Below are 23,850 nucleotides of genomic sequence, written 5' to 3'. Positions count from 1 at the left end.
GTTTTCCTGGCAGCTGCTCCACATCAATCTGAATATTCTGTCTCAAAACACCAACTTTGCATGTGCATCTTCCTGAACTCTTACCCATTCCATTATTTAGTGATGATTCAGTGTTCATGGTTCCAGCAAAATTATTATTGCCATCAAAGTTTTGTGAAAATAATTAAGTTTTCTGTATTTTCCCAACCTATTCATATCAATCCCCAAATATTTTCCTTTTTTGCTCCCTAATACCTCAGTTCTTTATTACATTGATGATAAAATAGATTGTTTTCTTTTCAAAAAAGAAAAAGCACACTGTAACATCTTTAAATGGAGCTTAGTTCTTAAAGACTTAAGGCCTTTTAACACAAGGTCTCAGCAGTGCAGCTGCAAAAGTTGGTAGCAACTAAATTCAGCTACAGTCAGGCAATGTCAGCACTAAACCAATTCCAAGGGGTTTTGTGCTGTCACATCTCCTGGCATCAGCAGAGGAACAAAGGGGACGTGTTGTAACAAGAGACTTCTTCAAATTCTGTCCTCAGCTCACCACAGCTCTTCCACACAATTCAGGCAGGATGCAGATAGGTGCCAAAAGTAAATAAATTGGAGAATAAAGAGGAAACATAGAAGGATTTTTGTGGGCTAAATTTTGGCTAGAAATGTCATTTTCCTAATTGTAGAAAGTGATGATTCTTCTCAGTTGAGAGACTAAAATTGCCTAACCCTGAATTTTGGCCTCTCCACAGGTCAGTTGTGCACCTGCAAAATTTTGATTCCTTTCTCTGTCAGAGACTTTTCCTAGAGGAAACTTAGAGAGCAACCACCCCTGCATCCAAACTGAGGCATCCTATGCAAAGCTACATTATACATAACAACAAAACCCCAGATCTACCTCATATCACCTCAAGCTTCCCTAGGCAAGCAGTAGTTTGATTATCTGCTTTTATCTTTTATACTTCTAAAAGCCAGGAGGCAGAACAAGCCATGTAACTTGTTTAATCATCTTGCTTAACCATTGAACCCAGCCATGAAAAGCCATAGGAAATCAGTTTAAGGAGAAGGTTACCAGTAAGACACTGCAGAGTTTTTACAAGAGGCCAGGATGAATATTATTGTTAAAATTACCTTTTGAACAAAAGTAAGGTAGAGAAATTAGGATCATTAGGAGTGTTGAAAGGTTTGCAGTATCCTGATCTCCCTGTGCCATTGAAAATTCCAAGCCATATGTTAATTTCAGCTTGGAGGGATAAACATTTCCAATGGAGAAAGAACCAGTCAATTTTTCAGTCCTGTTTTAAGTAGAGACTTCTGTGGCTCCTTGGAAGGTTTGTTAAAACCTCCTCAGAAACAGAATTTTATTTGCCTGAAATCTCTGGCTTCAAGGGAGTAAGTTCAGCCCCAAGCTTTCTTTCAGTGTATGTATTTGATTATTTGCAGGTACTTTGATGCTATTTATGTGCTCAGCCTGTGCTGCATTGTCTTCAGCAGCTCACAAATGATGTGTGATGCTCCCTGTTTAAATAAAATCCATATTTAGAGAGGGTTGTGTGCACTTTACAACCTATATCCCAAGGCAAGTCCCTTAAGTAGATCTGTCTTCTAAGAGAGACAATTTGAGAGAGGCACAGATGTTTGGGGGGATGATATATTTCTTTCTTTCCCTATGGCCCTTATAAAAAGGACAAGAAGATAGACTTATTAAAAGTGAGCTAATGACATGATGTAGGGAGTCTCTGGTTCACTGACTGTTATTACAGCTGTGCCCCATTACGTACTGAATACCTAGGACATGCTTGTTTTCCTGAATGACATTTATCTTTTGAGTTTCAAACATTCCTGGCATAAATAAAGATTTTACGCTCTTCAAATGTGTTTTACAGTTCAGCCCAGAGGCTATTCGAGGATCATTTTAACTCAATAAAACTCCTTTAGGGATATAAAAGAGAAGTGTTTTAACAATGTCACTCCATGCATAGCCTGTTATTAGCTGGAGATGTTCTGCCTGCAAAGTCTTTGATCCCTTTTCCCCCTGAATGTCAAGGAAGCTCTGCCAAGGCTTCAAAGTCTGTGACACACACTGGGCTCTTCAGTCTTCATGTGAATGCTCCTGACCTGACAGAAAGTTCACAGGTGAAGTTTGTGGCTCAGAGAGTTTTCCCTCTTTCAGAGCTTTTAGTTGGTTTTTCCACAGATCACGGTGAGATTTGATTCAGCACTCGGTGGATAATGGTTTTCTTTGCTTGCTTCTGTTAGTCTTCATCATTTAATATCTTAGTTTGGTACAAGAGTAAAAATTAAGAAATGCAGGTAAGGAGGATGCTTAGTCCTATGTTAGATAATACACTTTAGATTTCTGTCTCTCTCTGTTATCTATGCTGTCATTCTCAGTAATCACTGAGGGAAATTGTGTTCCTCTTGATTGTAAACACAGCTATCAATTTGCTTTCTGAGGCAATTCCCTCTAGGCAATTTGCAAGCTGGGGAGAGATGGGAAAAATTGTTTCTTTGGGTTTGGGGACTAGTCCTGCAATTGGAATTATGAACATAATAAGTGTCAGCTTCTACAGCAAAAAGAGTCTTCTTTTTAGTAAACTATATCTCTGTGTATATTAAAAAAAAATGCTTTAAATCAAACAAAATTATTAAATCATCTCCAAATCCAAAAGCATGTGAAAGATGTCAGCACCTTTCAAGTCTTTTCTGTTAGAGGTTCTTCTTTCCTGATGAACCTCCACAAAAGCAGCTGTTCCAAATGACAGGGCAAGAAGTTTGAGAAATGTTGTTTCTTTTCTTGTTTGGAGCAGGTGAAAAATCCTTACTGACAAACCAGTTCAGGAGCTCTTGGTGATTACTTAAAAGCAGAGAAAATATTTTGTGTCATAACTTACTTATTTGAGGGCAATTGTCTTCTCCAATTTTGGAAAATGGCTTTTTCAGAGATAGTTCTTAAGTATATTCTTACATTCTACATGAGGTTTCTCTGGTTGAGGAAATAATAAAATTATCACAGAAAGGGAAAGCCTGCTCAGCACCTGATTGTTGATGTTGTGAGCATGGTAAATAAATTCTTCTTTCTGAACACTTCGCTCCAGGAAATGTGAGGCTCTAAAATCCTCTAAGGTAATGTAACAAAGGGGTAGGGAAGGCAAAGAAAAACAGTTTATTTTAACTGATAGGGTCTTAACACATTCAGTGAAAAATATGAACTATTGCAAAGCTCCCACCATCACTACCTCAACAGAGAGCAGAAAGAATAACATTTGTGTTGTGAGTACCTTTGGGATGAATCCTTATGAAAGCACATCCAGCATTTGTCTCCTCTCTGAAATAACAGCTGGGAATGCCACAGCACCATAATTTCCAGTTTCTGAAGCGAGTGCCTTGTGCAGCCTGATCCTCCCCAAATGGACGTGGCATTTCCATGACTTATTATACATGTGTTTAACACATGAGCAAATCAAACGTTCTGTTTGCTCTGGGGAAGGCCTTTGCTATCTCTTTTAATAAAAAGAGGGAGAAGCAAGAACATGATTGCGCTACACTTAATGGCGTTTTCTTTTAATTTAGAGTTTATTTGTAAAAGTGAGAAATGATCTCTGATAATCACTTGTCCAGTGACAGCTGCTGCCCAGAAGGTTGCCTTTCTCTGCACTTGAGAGGGAGATCAAGCAGCTGCCTTTCGGTGTAATTCCTGCTGAAGCTGCTTGTTCCTCCCTTTCCAGTTCCCTGCAGTCTTTTCTTCCTCAGCACCTGTGAAATGCCTGCAGCCACTCTGGAGTCTGTAACCACAGGCTGGAGCCTTCCACAGATGCATTTGGGCACTTCTGCCATAATGCAGGCAGTCATCCATCAGAACAGCCATGAACAAACCAGTTTTTAATTTTTTTTTCTGTTTCTGAGAGAAATGTGCCCAGCTTTGTTTCATCCAATGGCGGCCTGCTTGAGTTTGCCTTTGAAGTTTCGTCCTGTTTCTTTCCTTCCACGTTTGGACGTGTGTAAATGTGATCTTGGTAGCCCTTCTCCCAGAAACTGTGAGCCTTTTCACCCCCTTCCTTATGATGGAATCCTACCAGGATCCAGCCTGGGGCTGGTGTGAGGGGCTTTTTGCTGATATGGGACGAGTGAACTCCCTGATGCCTCGTGGAAGGCACGACGGACACCCAGTGATGTTACAGAATCAGGTGACATTTTACAGCCCGGGGCATAAAAACAGACTGAGCCTGCTCCAGCTCAAGGAAAAGGTGCAGGAGGACAAACACAGGCACTGTGCTGGTTTAACTACGTGTCCTGGAGATTAAAGGGCAAAGGGCTGTGCCTGCACGTGCCTTGAAGTGGTGGGGGATTGTATCTGGAGGAGCAGTGTGTAGGGTTTAGCAGGTTTCCAAAGGGCTGTTAAAGTGGGGCTGTAAAGTGACTCCTGCCTCCTGGGAGGCACCTGGGGACCTTCTTGGAATGTCCCTGTGGGATGGGGCTTGCTTGCTTCAGCACAATCCTGTAGCAGTGCTTAACAGAGAAAGTGAATAGGAGTGCAGCCAGAGGAGGTTGAAAACGGGGCAGGTCCTGCTTTCTGTGAGCAGGCTTCTGTCATAAACCCCTTCTACACTAATCCACAGAACAGATGCTGGAGATGTTAAAGTTTCCACATAAAAACACAGATGATCACAGACTTCATGTTAGTGTGATCATGTCATGGAGGTGTGGCATCATTACATGGATGTCAAGTCAGTGCTTGGGACTCTTACAAATTGAGTAGTGGAACTGATAGATAAACCCAAAGATAAAAGGTTGGTTCTCAAAAGAACAGGTTCTGGGTGGTTTTGCATGAATCCAAATGTGTGTGTGGAGCATTCTGAGCAGTGCCAGACGCAGCACCATGGTGAGTTCTCTCCTGTCCTGACTGTGGATGTGGCTCCAGTGTCCTGGAGAAGCTGTCTCCAAGGGAAAGATCAGTTTGTTCATTCAAACACTGGCATTTCTGCTTGGGATTGCATGATAGTTTTGTGGTTTGGATGCTGGTCCTCTAAGACTGGCAGATTTAGGTTTGAGTCCCAGTGGATCCTACTTCGGATCAGAGAACGCAGATTTAATTTTCAGGTTATGATCTTTATTTACTGCTCTTGTTCCACATTACCTCCTGAGGGCATCATAGACATTAAGGAAAATTTATGGGTTATATCAGATTACAGTATTATGATTAGATAATAAAAGCATCAATATTCTAAAGACAGAAAAAGGAACAAGCCTTCCATTTGTTCAGCAGGGCAGAAGTTGAAAATTGAGTAGACCAGTCAATTCTGCTTGGTCACCATCTTTCAGCATAGTTTGGAATATCCTAGGCAAAGCATATTTTACTCTTGTTTGCATGCAAAACCTGGAAGTGAGCTGTGAGTCATTTTAGAATTAAAGCCTTTCCTAAAATTTAATTTGTGACCTAGAAACCTAAGCCAGAAACAATAGGACTCTAAATGTTTCAGCAGTTGTACACATGTGCCTTCCCAGAGTTAATACCGAGTTCTCCCTGTCACAGGACAGGGAATTTTCTTTCAGTGCATTTATACATCTGTAAGCCAGTCACATATGAAAACAATAACCAAGGAATAAAGAAAAAGTCAATAAGGAAATTTATATATAGCTGCTATTAAACTGGAGGAAAACAAATCATCTGTTGGGGTCAGTTTCAGTGGGAAATCAATTTGAGCAGAGTTTTATTGTCATCTCTGCAGATCCTTCACGTTATTTGCTTGCACCTTTAATAGTCATGACTGAGGAGGTTTTTACACTTGAGCCTGAGCTCCCTGAATCATTGTGTTTGTTACCTTTTCAACATCCACATTCCCACTTGTCACAAATGCTACCTAACAACAGCGAGCGCTCAAAGTACATTTCCCCTCTTAGCTCCAGGGAGTTTTCAAGGTTCCTGTTAAGTGCTCAAAGCAGTTAGGCTGCAGTGCCAGACAAATTCGAACCATGTGAAGTGTAAAAAATGCCTCTCTGTGCTTTGCATGGGACTAAAACTCTTCGTGTATGTCCATACAAGCCTAAAGTTGGCCATAAAAAGCCAGCTCTTGTTCGAGTGAAGAAGTTGACTGCTAATACATTAATCAAAATATCGATAAAGATGTAAATACCTGGCAGCAAATGAGACATGGGATTAACTAAAAAATCACTGAAACATCTTCTTAGTCTAAGAAAGTACTCTCCTTAAGCCTTACCTTGAGGTGCAAGTTTTCTAAATTGTGAACTAATTTAATCTTTGCATTCCTGTTGATACCTTCATATAGTTTTTAAATTTTCAATTAATCCTAAAAAGCTTCATAATGTCTCATTATTTGCTAACCCAGAGCACAAACTTTGTTTTGTCAGCGGGAGCTGCAGATTTAAGACAGAAATTTCATTTTTAATTTTCAATTTAAGATAGAAAAATAATGGAAATTTGATGAAAAATGGCTTTTCTAAATATGTGTTTCTCTTCCTTTTTGTAGCCTGATTTTGAATTCAATCTCATCCTATTGTGTTTATTTTATTGTCTTTAGGAAACTCTTGATTCTCTCTTCCTCATATGGAAGACTGAAGTCTAAGCATTGTTGCACATGGCAATGCCTTCACCTTTTAATGGTTTATAATGTTAACTGCCTTTACTTTGATTTTTCTCTTTGCTGCATTTTCAGACTCTTCGAATTAAATAGTGAAATACAGTAAGTGAGCTGCTCCAATGTTACAAAATGGAAATTAAGGCTGACTTCTGTTTAGACAGTATTTAGAACAGAGCCTATTAAGTTTTACATTGTATTCCGGGCATGTCTACAACAAGAAATTAATTAAATGGTCCAAATGTCAAGTTATTTCTCTGAACTACACCCCAGCCCTGGGTTGGGGCCATATTCAACTCTTACTGTATCTTAAATTCATTGATTGCCCTAGATTTAAGCATAAACTTGTAAGTTATCTGAACAAGGTATTTTCTTTAATTGGGTTCAAGTCTTCTAGCACTTTTCAAACCCACTTATCTAACAGGTATAGCAAAAAAAACCAAAAAAAAAACATTAAAATTTAAAAGTGTTACAGTCCAGCTTGTCACTGACCAGCAAAGAAAGGTTTTGTGCTGGGAATTTTTTCCATTTTATCTCACCTTGGTGTGGGATTAAAGGTGGCCGAAACAAGATGTTCCCCTGATTATTTATCTCCCATCCCTGAGCTCATGCAGTGGGATGCTGGTTCTTCCAGACACTCTGGATGTCTCATTTCTGAGCAGCTTTGGGAACCCTAGGGATTAGGGAAGGTATATGAATGTTTTATAATGTTATTGATAACTGCAGAGCAGATGTTTTCTAATAAACTGCTGTGAGATAAGTTACTGGTAGCATCTGCAGAGATGTGTGCAAATGAGCTCAAAATAATTAATACTATGTTAGGAGAAAGCTTGTTTTTTTTAAGTTTGTCTGTATTGGAGCATGCAAGATTGTTTCAGCCTGCCCTGAGAATCTTTTAGAGCAAAATTACCATAATTTATTAGGGGAAAAGCCATTTCTGTTAATCATATATTAATTATTCATAAAATCAGTATTAATTTTACCTTAATGGGAAGTGTTACCAGCTGGGTACTAGGCTTGACAATCTATTCACATACAAAAAACAAAAAACCAACAACAACAAAAAAAAAAAAAAACAACCCCAAAAAAAAGAGAGCTAAATAGCTTGACTTAAAAAGAAGACATAAAAATGACTTAGGAGAGCATAAAAGCAGCAAGTATGGATATATGAGTTCCCATGGAGCTGGCTGCAGCAGGGAAGTTCAGCCTTCTAAGCACTTTGTGTTTTGGCTCTGGCACTGGTTTGTGGGATTCAAGTGGAATTGCTGAAGGGTGTTTGTTGCACACAAATTCTGTCTGCTTCTCCCAAATAGATTTTAGGAATTTAAATTCAGGGTAAATTCCTCCTGCTGGAAGAAAAAAAAAAAAAAAATAGCCACTTTTAAATCTTTTGTGAACCGTGTGAAATGTGAAAATGCTGTTCAGAGGATGTGTTCAGTCTGGAATGGACATGAAAAACTGGATCCTCCACTCTGTTAAAGGAGGATTTCAATACTTAGATTATGACTCAGGACTAGAAAGTATATTTTGGTGGAAGTTTAGCAAAATCAAAAGCAGAATGAATTTTCAAAAATTTTTTTTAATTAAAACCTTTCTTTTTCCTTTATCTTCTTTTTTTTTTTTTTTTCCCTCCTGACTATTGAAAGTTCTTTTGCAAATATGAAAACCCAAATAGAAAGGGCATGGGCTGAAGCATGCAAATATGTAATGCCTGTAAAGTGCAGCTAGTTTTATAGAAATAATAAAAGCTTCAGAAGATTCAGCTGATATTAAATTGTTGAGATCAAGTCTAGAGCTTTTTTATTAGGATAGCAAATGTTGAACTTATAAACAGATTTTATTTACATGCTAAGATAAAAGTCTGTTTATTAGTAAAAGTTTTTTTTTGAAATGACAGTTACAACATTCAGTGTGTGATCTATAAAATATAATCTGATGAATTTCGGCCAAAGCCATGGAAGAGAAGCATTTGGAGTGGGAAGTCAACCCAAAAGAAACAAAACTAAATAATTTTTTAAAAATTGCACGGCTTTCAGTGAGTCCAGGAAACCCAGACCGGGTCTTGGAACAACTTATGGATCTGGGTGGTCTAAAACTGAACCAATGCTCAAGAATCTTAAGTAATTATGACTTTTTATGTGTGTGTTTAGCATTGATACTATTTCCAAGTTGTGGGTGGTGGGTGAACCTATGGTATGCAATCAGTTGTCATGCCTAACCCTGATCAATGTTCATTAAAAAATTATGTTATTTTGCAGTTTAGACTTTCCTTTTTTATTCATTTTCATTTTCAAAGAAATGTGGTGAAAAGAGAAGTGTGTATGGGAACAATTTTCATCTGGAGAACTTACCAAATAATGATGCCAAAGGCTGAATTGTGCTGATAGTTATTCCCAGCCATGAGTACCAGGAGCTCCTTGTACTTAATGCATCCCAGCACCCTTTTAGACTTTCTTATCAAAATGTTAGGAAAGGCTAAAGTCAGAGTTCTGCAGAGTCTGGTAATGATAATACCTCAGCATTATAACAAACAGGTACTGCTGCTATTTTGCTCTGTATTTTCACCCGCTGAATATATTTCATTGCTTACACTGTAGTAGCAGATCAAAACCATCTGCTGCCTTGCCACCAGTCCTCCTCCAGTGGAGGAGAAAAATCTCAGCTCGTTTTCCATGAGGCCAGGGTGCTCCAAGGCAGGAGTACCACGGCTGCAATCCAGCTGCTGCTGTCGGTGCGGGGCCAGACCTTTCCTGGGAGTGGATGAAATGGAAACCGCGCTCTTTGCCAAGAGCTGGAGCAGAGATAAACTCGGTTTGCTTCTCTCCCTGCCCTCCTCCCCCTGCCCCCTCTGCAGCTCCATCCCCCATCACAGTCATAAGGAAGGACAGGACGTCCAGGAACAGCGTGTCCCTCTCCTGGCAGGAGCCCGAGCATCCCAACGGGATCATCTTGGACTACGAGGTCAAATACTACGAAAAGGTGGGAAGATCAAAGGGGAGGGGTTTGCTCAGCACTGCTGGGATGAAATCATTGCATCTTGCCTGTGTTAAGGGCTCAGAAACACTCAGGTTTGTTCAGTCTGCCTCATCGGCGCTGAGTGTTGGAACTGCTCGATTTTTGGTGATGAGAACATGAGGAAATACAAAATGAAATCCTTGTGTTGTCTACCAAGTGCACAGAATCACAGAATCACTGGGTTGGAAGAGACCTTCAAGATCTCTTGATCCTTGACTCTTGATCTCTTCCAGACCATCGAGTCCAACCCAGCCCCAACACCTCAACTCAACCCTGGCACCCAGTGCCACATCCAGACTTTGTTAAACACACCCAGGGATGGTGACTCCACCACCTCCCCAGGCAGACCATTCCAGAACTTTATCACTCTTTCCGTGAAAAACATTTTCCTAATATCCAACCTGCATTTCCCTTGGTGCAGCTCAAGGCTGTGTCCTCTGGTTCTGTCTCCTTTTATCCAGGCTGAGCACCCCCAGCTCCCTCAGTCATTCCTCACAGGGAATCCCCCAGCACATCAAACAAACGCAAAGTAATGCAGTCAATATGTAATTGCTTTCTTTTCTTATTTTCTCAACTAAAATTTTGTTATTATGCTGTTCTGTCATGCTGTCAGTGCCCATACCTTTACCCACGTGCTGGTGGCACTTCCCTGTGGCACAAGCATCTTTTACATGAAAATTATTTGGAAAATGTTGGCTGGCCTACTGGGCTGGTTTGCCCTGTGAAAGTTGTTTCTGTGAATAACTGAATTATTCATAAATTGAAGCAAATGACTACAAGTGAAAGAAAATCTACCTTCTGCTTTTTATTGAAATTTTCTTTTATTTACAACTGTATATTTAGACATCCTATAGAGAGCTACAAAAAAAAAGTCTGTGTAATAGAATGTTTTAAGGAGGTCTTACTGGTAGAATTGAAAAGACCATAAATGGCCATGGAGATTGAGAAGTGTGGTATTAGCCATTTTTTTTGATAGATCTATTGATAGTTTTATTTGATATATTGCTCCTGGAATCAACAAACTTTGAAAAAAATGCCAGAATTCCGGTTTAATTGAGCATTTGCTAACAGTCTTCATATCTAATAATCAGGCTTATATTTCATATATACCAGAGAAAATGTAGTGATAATATCCTCTAAGAAATGCTGTTAAAAACATTACATGAGTATTCAGTTCATCTTTAGAAATGTTTTTTTTTCATAGAGCTTTGGAATAGGACAGTGTGGTGTTGGTAGTTCATGCCTGATCTTCAGATGAAGAAAGAGGATCAGAAGGCTGGATGCTGAAAAGATTTCTCCCAAATTTATGTGATCTGATTTTGGAAAGTTTTTTTACTGAGCACAGGAACCTTCAAGGACCTTGGTAAAAATCTAAACACACCTCGTGCTGGTGATAATGGGAGAAAAAGAAATCCTCCAAAACAGAAAAGGAGAGGTGTAAGAGGCCTTACTGCAACCACTGCTCAGCAATAACAAAAATATCTCTGTATTATCAAACCTGTCTGTTTTCATTGCAATTCCCAAGGCCACAGCTAGACACTGTGAAGAAAATTAATTCCACCCCAGCCAAAAACAGCACAGGTGATCTCTTGGGTTTTACTTGCCCCAAAGGGAGAGATTTTTTCCCCTGCTGTGCACACTCAGTTAATTTTAATTAAATCACCAATACGTTTTATTTGTGTTGGTTTGGGATGTTTTGATCATCTTGCTACACCGAAATTGGGGTTTTCTCTTCAAGAAAATTGCCATGCAGTGCTGTTTTATGCACAGACAGAGCACGCAGCTCCTATTCCCACCGGGTGTATCCACTCTCAGGGAGCACTTGGTTGTCATAAGACAGCTTTATAAGACAACCCACCAGTCTTAGGAGGCTGATCTTGCACATGTGTTTCTCCCCTTTGAAGTCTGTGATCAAGAGTTCATATGCACCAGACAGTTTTCTTAAACCAGGGAGCCAAGTGCTTGACAATGGGAGCCAGACCATTTAGAGCAAAAGGCTTTTAAAAAGCCAACCTTTCTGGCACCAGCCTTTTTAATGTGTGTTCTGCAGGCCCTTGGGGAGTCAGAAGCCTATTGCTCAGGGTTTATGATGGGGAAAAAAAGAATTAAAAAGCAAATCTGTTGTCAGGAGACTTGAATCTATGTGTTTTTAAGCTTTGCAAATAGGTTCAAAACTAATTCTCTGGTAAACTTACCTGGAGCCAGAGCAGCTCATGCAGAATTGTTACTCTTCATTCCTCCACCAAACACCTTTGGAAGATGCTGCTTTTCAGTCTGGGATCTCTGAGCATGCTTCCTTCCCTCCTCTTTTAAAAGGAGAGGTTTATTTTCAAACTAATCCAGTCCGTTTGATTTTCTGCTTCAGAAATCATCTTGGTTGTGCTCATCAGAAAATCCACTGCTGTTAAGGGGAAATAAACCCTTCAGAGTTAGCAAATCTGGATATTTCTCCTACCAGTCATGACTTGTCTCCACACAAGATGTTTTATGTTGAGCCATCCTTTTTCATCCTGCTTGTTTTTGATATCTCTTTTGTAATCTGTTAGAAATTAAAAACTAGAGCATTAATAGAGCAATGCAGGTCAGCCCAATTCTGTCATACATCTTGTTTGTGGCATTATTTTGCTAAGCTGGTCTTATTTAGGATATTACAAGAGAGTTGGAATAAAAATACAATTTCATGTATATAAATTATAATATCTTGTAGTTTTTTCTTATGGATTATTGTCATAAAATATGTGAAACATATTCAGTTTCTCAAGGGCAGTTAATTAACCTGCTCATTTGGGTTTTTTTCACCACTTATTGCCTTTGTGTAGCCAAAGGAGCAGAGCTTTTTATGTGTCTAAAGAAACTAGTAGCTACAGCTTTAGGAAACTATTTCAACTCTTTGGAATTAATCAGAATGGTCTGGGTTGGAAGGGACCTTTAAGATCATCCATTTACCACCCCCTGCTATAGGCAGGGATAATTTCCACTATCCCAGGTTGTCCAAAGCCCCATCCAACCAGGCTTTGAACACTTCATAGCATGATGAACTGAGCAGCCGTTTTTCAAAACCAGTGTTTGGAATGGAATTGTATTTTTTTGCAAAAAATTTTAGAGCGTTATTATGAAGCCCCAGTCAATATTTATTCAAAATATTTAAAAGAGACAAAATCTTCTTTCAGAGGGAGACCATATGGAATTTTTAGGCATTTATTTTATGGTATGGCATAACATTTTATCTTAAGTTAGTGGAAGTAAATGACACCTCAGTTTAGTTCATCCACATAAAGCTGTGCTGAATCTTAAGTGCCTCAGCCATCAAAGTGCATAAACAGCAAAGCCATGTTTTTCCCTTGCACAAGCCCTATTCTTTGTTTCCTCCTTGTCCTTGTTCACATAATCATGTTCTCTTGAAGGAGTATCTTGTCATGTGAAGGTACAGGAAAAAGCCATCTCTTAAATACCACCCATAAACTATTAATTGTTTCAACTAAATGAGTGGCTTACAGTTAAATCACGTACACTTTATTAAGATGGAGTCTTCTGCAAACAATGAATGAAATTCATGAAATGAATGAAATTGAGCTGCAGGCTCAGGTTGCTAAAATAGATTTCCTTTTGCCATCACTGGAATTCTGTGATCAGTGGTTACAGCCAACACAGAATTCTGCACTTTGAGGCTGAAAAAGTGCATTATATTCAAATGCACTTTGTTGCTTTTAAACTCTTATGGTTCTGGCTTTAAGTGCAGGCAGGCCACGAGTACCCCACAAGACTTATGGGAAATGTCATATCCATGCAGAGCTCACTTCTGGCAATAAGGGAAGCAGTATCAGGACTGTGGCCTGCTCCCAGAAATGAGTACTCAGGTTTTGGCCTCTCAAGTGCCCATGAAGCTGATGGAAAAAATATTTTTCCTTCTGTAATACAAGCACTTTCTGTGCTTATCTGGAAAAGGGCAAACCATTCACCCTTCCTTGGACAACCACTATCAATTTAAAATGTCTCCAATATACGGTTTTTGTAAAACAAAGTATAAAATCATAAAATGTCACTTGCAAATGAGACACTTAACAGTAGTAGGATTTGCTTCCCAGCAAAGGTTGTGTCTGGTAAACTATGCAGAAATGTTCAGGAAGAAATTGCTTTGTGCATCCAAGTTCAAACTTATCCTCAGAGTGTTTGGTTGAAGTTCTGCTTGGCAAGGACTGACTCTGCTTTTTGTGTATTCCTTCTGCTTATGGCAGCTATACTCCCATATCTCTGAAGTTTTGCTTTATCCCCAAGAAAGATAAACTTGGGCTTTTATGTGGTGTTGCACTGATTTGATTACTAGTAACATAAAAAATGACTTACAAAATATGTGTGTAAAAAGCTTCCCATAAACTGAGATACCATGACATCCTCCATACCATTGTTTTAAAGGTTTATTTTCCAAGTTCCAGTGTGGATTATTAACAGACAGGGCCATGACTGTGTTTTCCCTTGCACGTATGTATCTGCACCAGAAGGAAATGTTTGCATTTCATAAAAGCAGCCTGAAGAGAGATCAAAATGAATGTCCAGTCATAGCATACACAAAAGATGTTGTGTTTTAAAGACAAGATTATTATGTCTTTGAAATTAAAATAGTTGGCTACATCCAACTGAATGACGAGATAAGGAAAGCCTGCAAATTACAATACGAGGCCTTTGTTAGTTCAAAAATAAATAATTTTACACAAGCCTGTTAGCTCTTTACAGTGTTTTCCTGTAAATTTGCTCCCCTGAATTTAGAACAGAGAACCTTTTAGAGAAGTATTGGGAAACTCTGAGGAGGTCCAACGCTGATTTCCTTTTTATTTTTACTGTGCAAAGAAAATGGGCCATGGTCAACATTTTTATAGTCATTCTTTGAAGACTGGGTCCAGCTCACGCTACCTGAGGTTTGGATGCTGGATGGTAACTTTTAGGCACAGGCCCAGCTGCTTTTTCTGTTTTCTTGATTTTATTTTTTTCTTTCTTTTTTCCTTTTACTGTGATTTCTCATGAGCATAATATTGAATACTACATGGAGATTCTGGCAATTTTCCTAACTATGGTGTAAATGTTTCTGTTCCTCTATATCAAAGTACTGCCAAGAACGGGGCACTTAGGCTTCTTTAGCACCAAAGTGAGCAGTTTCTGATGTTCACCTACTAACCTAGAATATCCTGACTCCATTCCTGCAGACAGCAGAGCAAACACGCTAAAACAACTCCAGCCGCTTGAACTTTACACGTGGAGGTGAAATGGCAATGAGTGTGTTGGGTAATTTCCAGCCCCTGAGCTCGTGCATTGGCACTGCAGTGTTGTCAGAGTGAAAATGTCAGCCCCTCACCAGCTAATGCAATGCCATAAAACACGATGAGGATTAGGTGAGATCCTCTGCATCCGACGTGCCTTCGCTGGGCTCCTGCTTTCAGCCCGGCAGAATTCAATGGCTGCAGTGTTCTGCACGGTGCTCAAAGCAAAAGGACACCACGTGAAATCCCCACCACCTCCAGAATAAAAAAAAAGTTCATGGTGGGGAACCTAAACAATTGAGATTCTCACAGTTTCCCACATGTGTGGCTGCTGGCCAAGAGTTTTTTTTTTTTTTTTTTTTTTTTTTCCTGAGACAGTTCCAGCTGCCATATTTAGGAAGCCAAAAATGCTCTTTTGGTACAAGATGGCTTTAGTAAAATAAGCAGTACCTCAGGCTCCAAATGCATGCTTAGATGTTAAGATTATGTGCTTACAGTGGGACTGAGACATACTTTTATCAGGATTAGCTTTTTTACACAGTGTGAAGTGTATCCAAACTTACCAAATTACAAACCAGTCCTCCTTTTATATAAAAAACATTATGTCAGACATAGGTGACTCTTAAGCTGAGAGCTGTTATGAACATAGTCCAGGATTGAGTTCAGTGTGGTTTTGTCCAAATGAGGATGGACAAAACTATCTCATAGTTTTTATAGCATAATAGAAAACCAGCTAAATCTGCCTTTTTGCTGAGCTGAGGAGCCCGAGTGGGGTTTCCCTTTTGACTGTTATAGAGGTAACCACTGTCTTGTAAAATGTGAGGCAGTAAAAACTGCATCCTGCAACATCTCTGCAGGGCCCTAAAATGTCTAAGTTGGCCTGTTACAACTTCCAGTTCAGTGCAGTAGGCAAATCTGATTTATGTTTTTTTAAATAATCTTTTAATAATTTTCTTGTTGTATTACAGACCACGGACAAAATGATGCAAAACCATTTAATAAAATGTCATAAACTCAGCATGTCTAGTATTCGATTTACAGCACAATACCATAGCAAATCTGATGATTTAAGATACCTTGTTGAAAGATGATTGAAAATGAATGTTTGCACAAGCATTTCTTAGGCTACAAATGTTCAAAAAATACACCAGTCGTCTCCAGGACAGTTGTAGTAATTTAGTACCAACCACCTCTTTTTTTCTTTTTTTTTTTTTTTTTTTTTTTAGGGTGTGGTTTTAATCTGATAATGTCTTTTTTCAAAAGCAGGAACAAGAGACAAGCTATACTATTCTGAGAGCCAGGGGCACCAACGTGACCATCAGTGGCCTCAAGCCTGACACCACCTATGTCTTCCAAATCCGAGCCCGGACTGCAGCTGGATACGGGACCAGCAGCCGCAAGTTTGAGTTTGAGACCAGCCCAGACTGTATGTATTTGTTCAAATGGTTTTTGCTGACATCCTGCCCAGTTCCTGACTGATCTCAATGGCTGCTTTCACTCCTTCTCTAGCTGAGGAAATGTGTCTCCTAACTATTTATGATGTGTCTTTCTTGGTAGCATTGCTGGATAACTTTATGTTTTATCATCAAACTTGAAACGGGCTATAAAGAGTATCCCAGAACTATCACAGGTGGTGTTTTCTTCCATTCCCTCCCCTACTTCTACCTCAGGCCAGAATTGATGCCTTGCTAGACCTTGGCTCTTGCTGAGGGAGGAAGTGTGATAGAAAAACAAAGAGTAGTGTCAAGCCAAATCTTTAACCCTGGTTCTGTGTATATTTGAGATATGTTATGTATTTCATCCCTACTTCTTCCTTCTCCACCCCAGCTCTTATTCTGAAAGGCAAACAAGCTTCATGTTTAAAAAAGAAGAGTTACAAATTGCTGTTATGGTGACTTGCAGCTTTGGTGTTCTAGTTGAAACTAGAACTGAAGTTAGGACAATTACAGCAAGGAGGAAAAAATCAGTTGCAGAGATAAAAAGCTAACAGTTTAGAGGTTAATGAGTTTTCTCTGCAAAGTAATGTTACCAAAAGAAGGAGAAATGGAAAAAGTAGAAATGTGGAAGGAGACAGTGGTGCACATCTCAATAATAAGCATACAAGTTACCCAAATGGCATAAGTTTGTTCCTGTGTTACCCAGTTAGCATCACTGGGTGCAGCTGTGCTGTGTAATAGGCACAGATGGGAATGGTGTGACCCTAAAGAGAGGCTCTCTAACCTGTGTGGGTCAGGAATGGTAGCTGGAGACTGGTCCTCACACCAAAGCTCTAAAGCCATGCTGTCATTTTGTGGCAGTCTAAAGTTCCATGCTCAGGGACCACAGGGAGATACCCAAAATAAGGCAGAAAATAACCCTTATTTTCCCTGTGGACATCTGTGCCTGCATGCCCTGGCTTTCCACAACCTTCACGTGGATATTGTCAGGCTTAACTGGGGAACTTAGCTCCTAAAAGCACTTTCCATCATACAGGAGAAGTGAACGTGATGATTATGGGATTTCTTTCCAAAGAAATCTTCCTTGCTGAGCATGACATAAAGTATGGGTGGCATACATGACATGTATGTTTGTATTTATGTATATGTTTATATATTAGCATCAGTTTGCTAGCAGTTGCTACAATTAGCAAGAGTAAAAACTGAGAGTAGCAGAAACAACTTTGGTAAATTGGCAAAGATGGCTGGAGTCTTAAGTTTTCTTCCCCTGTTTGATGAAAAATTATTTTTCTTCCCTTATTTGTTTGATGAAAAAATTATGTCCTGGATCAAATATCTGCCAGGAGACCAAATGCTGTATAATGATGCCTGTCCCCTGTGTGCATGTGAATTCTGATGCCACCAATGAGATGTGAGTGTGTGAGGTCATTTACCTGCTTTTTGTGTTGCCTTTGCAGCCTTCTCCATCTCCAGTGAGAACAGCCAGGTGGTGCTGATTGCCATTTCAGCAGCAGTGGCCATCATTCTGCTCACAGTGGTGGTGTATGTCTTGATTGGGAGGTGAGTCTGGTGTTTGATTTGCACATTTTCTCCTGCTGCCATGTCCCAGGGGGGCCCTGGTGACAGTGGCACATGGGGTGTCGTGGTGTGGCTGCTTTTTAATCCTCTGTCTGCTGCCCAGGAGCTCCAAACACTGCTCACAGTCAGTAATGAGCCCGCTCACGTTAGCAGCCCAAATCATGCAGCAGTTGTTAAAAAATGCTATAAACACATTCTCGGGCAATTGTAAAATTAAACTGTAGGGGTCAAAAATCAACAAATCCTCTCATTAGCCAATTTCCTCAAATTCCCTGAGAACATCACATGCCTCTATAGGGCACAGAGAATGTAAATATCATTAAACTTTCAAACAGGCATTTAATTGTGCAGGGAGAACATTCTATTCTGTTTCCACCTGCAGTTAACACATAAAATTCTCTGTATTCATTTTTTTTCTCTTTGCTTGTAGATTCTGTGGATACAAAAAGTCTAAACATGGCACTGATGAGAAAAGGCTGCATTTTGGGAATGGCCATTGTAAGTTACTGAAGCCTTTTAATGCTTCCAGATCTGTTGAATTCCTCCCCTAGGTAACTGATATTTTTCAATTAAAAAAAAAAAAAAGAAAGCCATACCTCACTTAAACCAAGGTGAAATTAGGAAGAGAATTATCCCTTCTCTTGTGGGTAAGGAGATTTTCCCCAAACAATTATTCTTTGTTTCAACTTCTTTCATCTGTGTTCAGGTTAGTAATGAGCCAAACATGTCTATGTTCAAACAACGTATGTGGTTGGAATTGTGATTCTGGTTCTGCTGTGCAGCACTGAAATCCAGACTACGACTGCAACTTCTTCATTATAGAAAGTCTAAGAAACATATTTTCCTTTCCCAAAGCAAAATATAAATAAATATCTTGATGAACACTAAAGCTACTGTGAAAATTGCTTGCTTGACAAAGTTCACCTACAAATAACAATAACAATCTGATTCTGGATCCTCTTTGCAATGTCCATAACTTTGTTCCACCAGAACAAAGATCTCTTTTGTTATCCAAAGATCAAGATATCCATAGCAGAGCTGTGGATCCTGAAGGTTGGCTCACAGGCAAAGCTCCATTCATACACCCTTTAAAACAGGAAAAAAAAAATAGCTTTGGAGCAGGAGAAGCTGAAGGGAAAAGAAGGTGATAGCCTAATTCCTGATCAGGAATGGGAAGATTACTTAGTTTGTCATTTAATCGCTGTACTTTGGATTTTTATATCCTTACAGGCAAAGATAATGCCCCTTATAGACACCAAGACAAGAAAATCCTTTTTTTCACCCACATAATTCTTGATATCTAATGAGTTTTTGTTTAATAAGAAGCAGTAGTTCATCTTTTAAACTGTTTCAGCTCCAGATGAGTGTCCTGCTACACCGTGTAAACCATGGTTGAACCATGTATTTCTGTTTTTTATCATGTTGTAACATTAATATCTGTGGGGGTTTTGCCACACAAAAGTGGCACTTGCTATTTGCAAGAAAATAAATACATTATGCTGGTACCATAATCAGGAGGCCCCTCCCCAGATATAAGTGAATTAACATTTTAATGAGGGATTTACCTGCAGTAGCTGGAAATTAGAACTTCTCCCCAATCCTCATGACAATGGAATAAGTGTTCTCTGACTGTTCAAATTATTATTCTTTAAAGTTCCCTGCCCCTCCTTATCTCCAGAGAGCCAAGAGCAGGAATATCCATGATTTCTGTCTCCTTCCCCAGCGCTGTCAGGGGATACACAAGCTGCAGCCCAGCAACTGCTAACCAACTATTCTCAAAAAAATCTCTAAGGTTACATGTGGCCCATAGAATTAATGCTTCATCATCCAAATTTAATGAGGTTATAAAATAAAAACAGCCAGTAAAATAAGTGTCACAGACAAATAACAGGTCAGAATTTGCTCTCCTTGCTCCCACACAATGGAAAGTTGCAATCACTATTCTTAAACATGGCAGTGCTGTTAAATTCCTGTGGATTAAATTGCTTTTAATTTGGCTTTAGATATTTATGTACTGTTTTCTGAGTAGTGCCATGCTGATTCACTATGCAGTAAGAACAGATCCAATCATGGGCCTGGTATGTCTGTTAGAAGTTCTTGAAAATTATTTGTTATAGATTTTGCAGATATTTATCTGTTAGAATTTGTAAGTATGTACGTGTGTGGCTGTTGAAATTTTCAATCTACCAAATTACAGTCATTCCCAAAGAATAAGAAAATTGCTCCTATGAACTAAAAAAGGACAAAGTAACTTCCATGGCTGTCGTAAACTTTCAGCATCTTATATACAGCAGCTGGTTTATTTCAGTCAGTTTACTCTGAATTACTTTTAAAAAGGCTCCAGCCATGAGCTATTCCCTGCAGCCTTATTACAAATCCTATAATATTACTTCAAAGGAACAAAAATGTTTCACCTCCTCAGATCCTCTCCCTTTGCCTTCTCTGGCTGGGCCTTTTTATTTTTTTGCTACCTTTAGGGCAATTTGTGCTGTTCAAATGAAAATGTAAATTATTATGTTTGCACAGAATGAGCTGTAAAGTAGTGCAGCTTAACACATGTGCACGTGTTTATTATCTGTATTTCATGACAGAACCCAGTTACTGCACAGGCTGCCCTTAATTATTGGTGTGAAGGGATTATTCTCCTTGCAGCCACCATCACCTGATCTTGGGAACCTCTGGGGTCAGCATTAAAAATCCCAAGCCAAAAACCCCACAGTGCAGAAGCTTTTAATTGTTATTTTTATTGGGGATGTGAGGGGGCCTGTAATGTACATTCAGCATGGACGGGAAGGAGCATTTACAAGATTTTTAACCAACAGCAATATACAGCCAATTACTTTTTGTTTTACTTGCAGGTAATTCTGTAATCATCAGGCTCTTGAAGGAAACACAGTTGGCTTTCAATGCTGCGCACACGCAGCCCTTGTGTTGGGAGCATGGCTCTTACTTTGCATTGTTTTCAAGGCAATTAGCTTGGGAACTCAGTTTTATCATTTTTTTGTCAATTCTGAGGCCAATAAATCCCCATTAAATTGATTTTTTTTTTTTTTTTTTTTTTTTGCATATGCTTTTGCATTGTTTGATAAAACAATTTTGTGCTCTCATGGTCCAAAGGTTTTTTCCCCCATCTTTGCAACCCCTGCAAAAAAAGGTTTAACTATTTTAGCAGTGAAAGAACTGCTGCAGTATAATAATGCTAAGCTGGAAAGGATATTACTGAGTGGGTTAGAGCAGTGTTTGTTGAAGGAGTTAATATCTTTTACAAGACCAACTGGTACAGTTAGGGAAAGCTGGAATACATGTCTGGGAATGTAGGGTTTGTGTCAGAAGCAGAAAACTTCAAGCTGGGTATTTCACTTTTTGTTAATAAAACATATTCCTGTTGTAAAATGAGTACAACAGAGGCAGACACAGAAGGAACTGGGTGCAAACACAAGCAAGGCTTTGAGGCTGTGCTTTGCTTTCAGCTTTTTTGTCGGAGGCAAAGGTTGGCAATGATCTCTTCCAGCAATCCCTAGCCAAGAAACTCTAGAGGGGGCCAAAACAATAACTTGGATGTATGGGGAGCAAAGCTCTAGAACCAGCCTTTATTCAGAACAAGTATCAGCCATCCTTGAATGTTCTGGCAGAGAGATTGAGGCAGGGGTGCATTTTTTTAATGTATAAGTTTCTTATTATGCATCTTGTTGATGGACTTAGGAAAAAAAAAAGCTGGAGTTAATCTGATTTCTTAATATGTTCCTAAGAACTTTTCAGATTGACTGTAGCAACACATTTTGTTCCTTGCTCCTTTTTTGTTGCTTTGGAAGGGTCATTTTAAGGCAGCATCTAAATGTAGCAGCCTGGGAGGGATGAGTGGTATTTTAATATTGGAAAAGCAGTTAAATACTGCAATTGCAGATATTTGAAATGGGTTGTCACACTTCTCTGCAGGACATTAGTGTCTCGTTTCATGCTGTACAAATATTCTGAAGACCCAAGAAAAGCAGTTTGATTTGAAGAATTTCCTTCCTTAAAGGAAATTCTTTCCTTCCTCTTCCTTCTCTTGATTTGGTTTCTGTTGTCTCAGAAGCTTTTTTTTAAGTCAAAGTAACATTTTCTCTCTGAATTTGTTTTTACACAGTAAAGCTCCCAGGTCTGAGAACTTACGTAGATCCACACACATATGAGGATCCCAACCAAGCTGTGCATGAATTTGCCAAGGAACTGGATGCTTCCAATATATCCATTGATAAAGTAGTTGGAGCAGGTAATGACCACCACAGATATATTGAAGTAAAGATAGATTTTTGATGTGTATAGACTGTTTTATGTCTTTTGGTTCATAGTTGTGACTGGAAAGAAAATGTTCTAGAAAGTCTTCAGATTAGCAGGTGACATTTACAGCTCATTTCAGTGCAAAGTTAAGAGCACACAATTTTCTATTTCTCTTTTTTTTTTTCCTGAAAGAAAGGAGACAGAAAGACAGCTTTTCAAAGGACACCAAGCCCATACTTGAGTGCACCACTGTTGGAAGGGAAAAGATCATTTGGCCTCACTTCTATGTTTCTCTTTAAAATCTGTCAGCACAACACAGAAAATGTTATCAACTGTGAAGATGTTTTCTTTTTTTTTTCTCTTTCCCCATAAAAGGACTCTTGACTATTATGCCTTGAGTGAAACCACAAACTCATTTCATACCAGTCACCACACATCCATCAGGCTGCAGTGACCTTTGGTCCTTGGATTGATTTTGGTCACTGCTTTGGATTTGAATTATTGATTTAGGAGGAAGGGGTTGTCTGTCCAATAACTGGTTGTCTGAGCCATAAAGATGCCACAGGTTGTTGGATTTACAGGAAACAAGCTGGTGAAGTGATCAGATTTTGTAGCAGAGGAGCCAGATTACAGAAATATTAATTACACTGAGTGTTGCAATGGAGCTTCTGACGGAATGTGTGCTTCCTCCTTGAAGTGGCAGATTGTCTCATTGAGCCAGAAGATCATGGAGTTTTACCTTTCCTCCTATATTAAAGCATTTATGAGGAGTACTATTGGTTTTTAATCCATTGAAAAATACTTATTCCTTTGTTATTGATTTTTTTGGCTTCTCTCTAAGTATACGGTTTGAATTAAAGCCGTGAGATGTGAGAGACAGACTCCGAGTGCACAGCAAAAGATTTGCAGCTGGAAAAAGTGTAGAACCCAAGGTACTGTACTCAGTGCATCTCCTGAATCACCCACCAAAAAAAAAAAAATAGGAACAGTTTTCATCCTCTCCTCCTGAAGCTACTCAACTGTTGTTGAAGTTATTTTATGGAAAGGTGGAATCCGTGTTCCTTGCTGGTTTTAATGTTGCCCCACAAGAGTGCACTGTTCTCCATCCTCTTCAGTCAAGGCAGCGAAGATCTGCTTGCTGCACATAGCAGGGAATTTGTGTGGGGATGGAGAAGGAGGAATACTCTGAATTTAAGCCCAGGAGCAGTATGTTTCCTTGTAAGACTTTCAGGAGCCTCACAAATACAGCTTTCTAAATTTGAGCTGTATGCAGTATATGAATCTAGAAAAGGAATTCCTAAAGATCATGCCATATTATACATTATTCTGACCTTTTTTCAGTCAAGATGCACAGCAGAATAAGAAGCCAAAATTTGTCAAATACAGCCTCTGGAAACAGAGGAAAAAAATTTGAGAGGCTCCAAAAAAGGACTTTGTCCTAAAGGAGTCAGGTGTTTTAAAAGTCTCCCTGCTCCATTGCAGTGACAATCACAGGTTATTCTGGGTTGGAAGGGACCCCCAAGGATTGTGGAGTCCAACTCTCAAATGAATGGCCCCCACAGGGATTGAACCTGGCCCTTGGCATTACCAGCCCCCTGCTCAAACCAACTGAGCTAAGTGGCAGAGGGTTCCTGCAAGCTTTCTACATTGAAACTTGCACTCGAGCTGTGATAACACCTTTTTTTGGGCACCATAACTCAATTCACATAGTCTGGAGTATATAAGGCATTATAGTTA

The 23,850-nt window shown here is 39.4% G+C and overlaps 1 protein-coding gene across 5 annotated transcripts in view; it reads left to right on the top strand.

The window, feature by feature from the left end:
* EPHA3 (EPH receptor A3) overlaps nucleotides 1-23,850 on the top strand; it is a 178,047-nt gene that overhangs the window by 118,973 nt on the left and 35,224 nt on the right. For 4 of the 5 annotated variants that reach the window (XR_008429160.1, XR_008429159.1, XM_053934113.1 and 1 more), the window contains exons 6-10: nucleotides 9,427-9,551; nucleotides 16,103-16,265; nucleotides 17,733-17,835; nucleotides 18,284-18,351; nucleotides 21,980-22,105. Coding sequence is in view for 3 of the 5 variants with exons in the window: in XM_053934113.1 (XP_053790088.1) it covers nucleotides 9,427-9,551; nucleotides 16,103-16,265; nucleotides 17,733-17,835; nucleotides 18,284-18,351; nucleotides 21,980-22,105 (585 nt within the window). In the remaining 2 variants the exon portion in view is untranslated. The remainder of the gene's footprint in view (nucleotides 1-9,426; nucleotides 9,552-16,102; nucleotides 16,266-17,732; nucleotides 17,836-18,283; nucleotides 18,352-21,979; nucleotides 22,106-23,850) is intronic. The other variant, XM_053934115.1, reaches the window with a different exon arrangement.

The sequence above is a fragment of the Vidua chalybeata genome, chromosome 2 (assembly GCF_026979565.1).
Source record: "Vidua chalybeata isolate OUT-0048 chromosome 2, bVidCha1 merged haplotype, whole genome shotgun sequence".
In the NCBI taxonomy this organism is placed as follows: Eukaryota; Metazoa; Chordata; class Aves; order Passeriformes; family Viduidae; genus Vidua; species Vidua chalybeata.
Note: the sequence above shows the minus strand (reverse complement) of the source record. Positions and strands in the feature narration are given on the sequence as shown.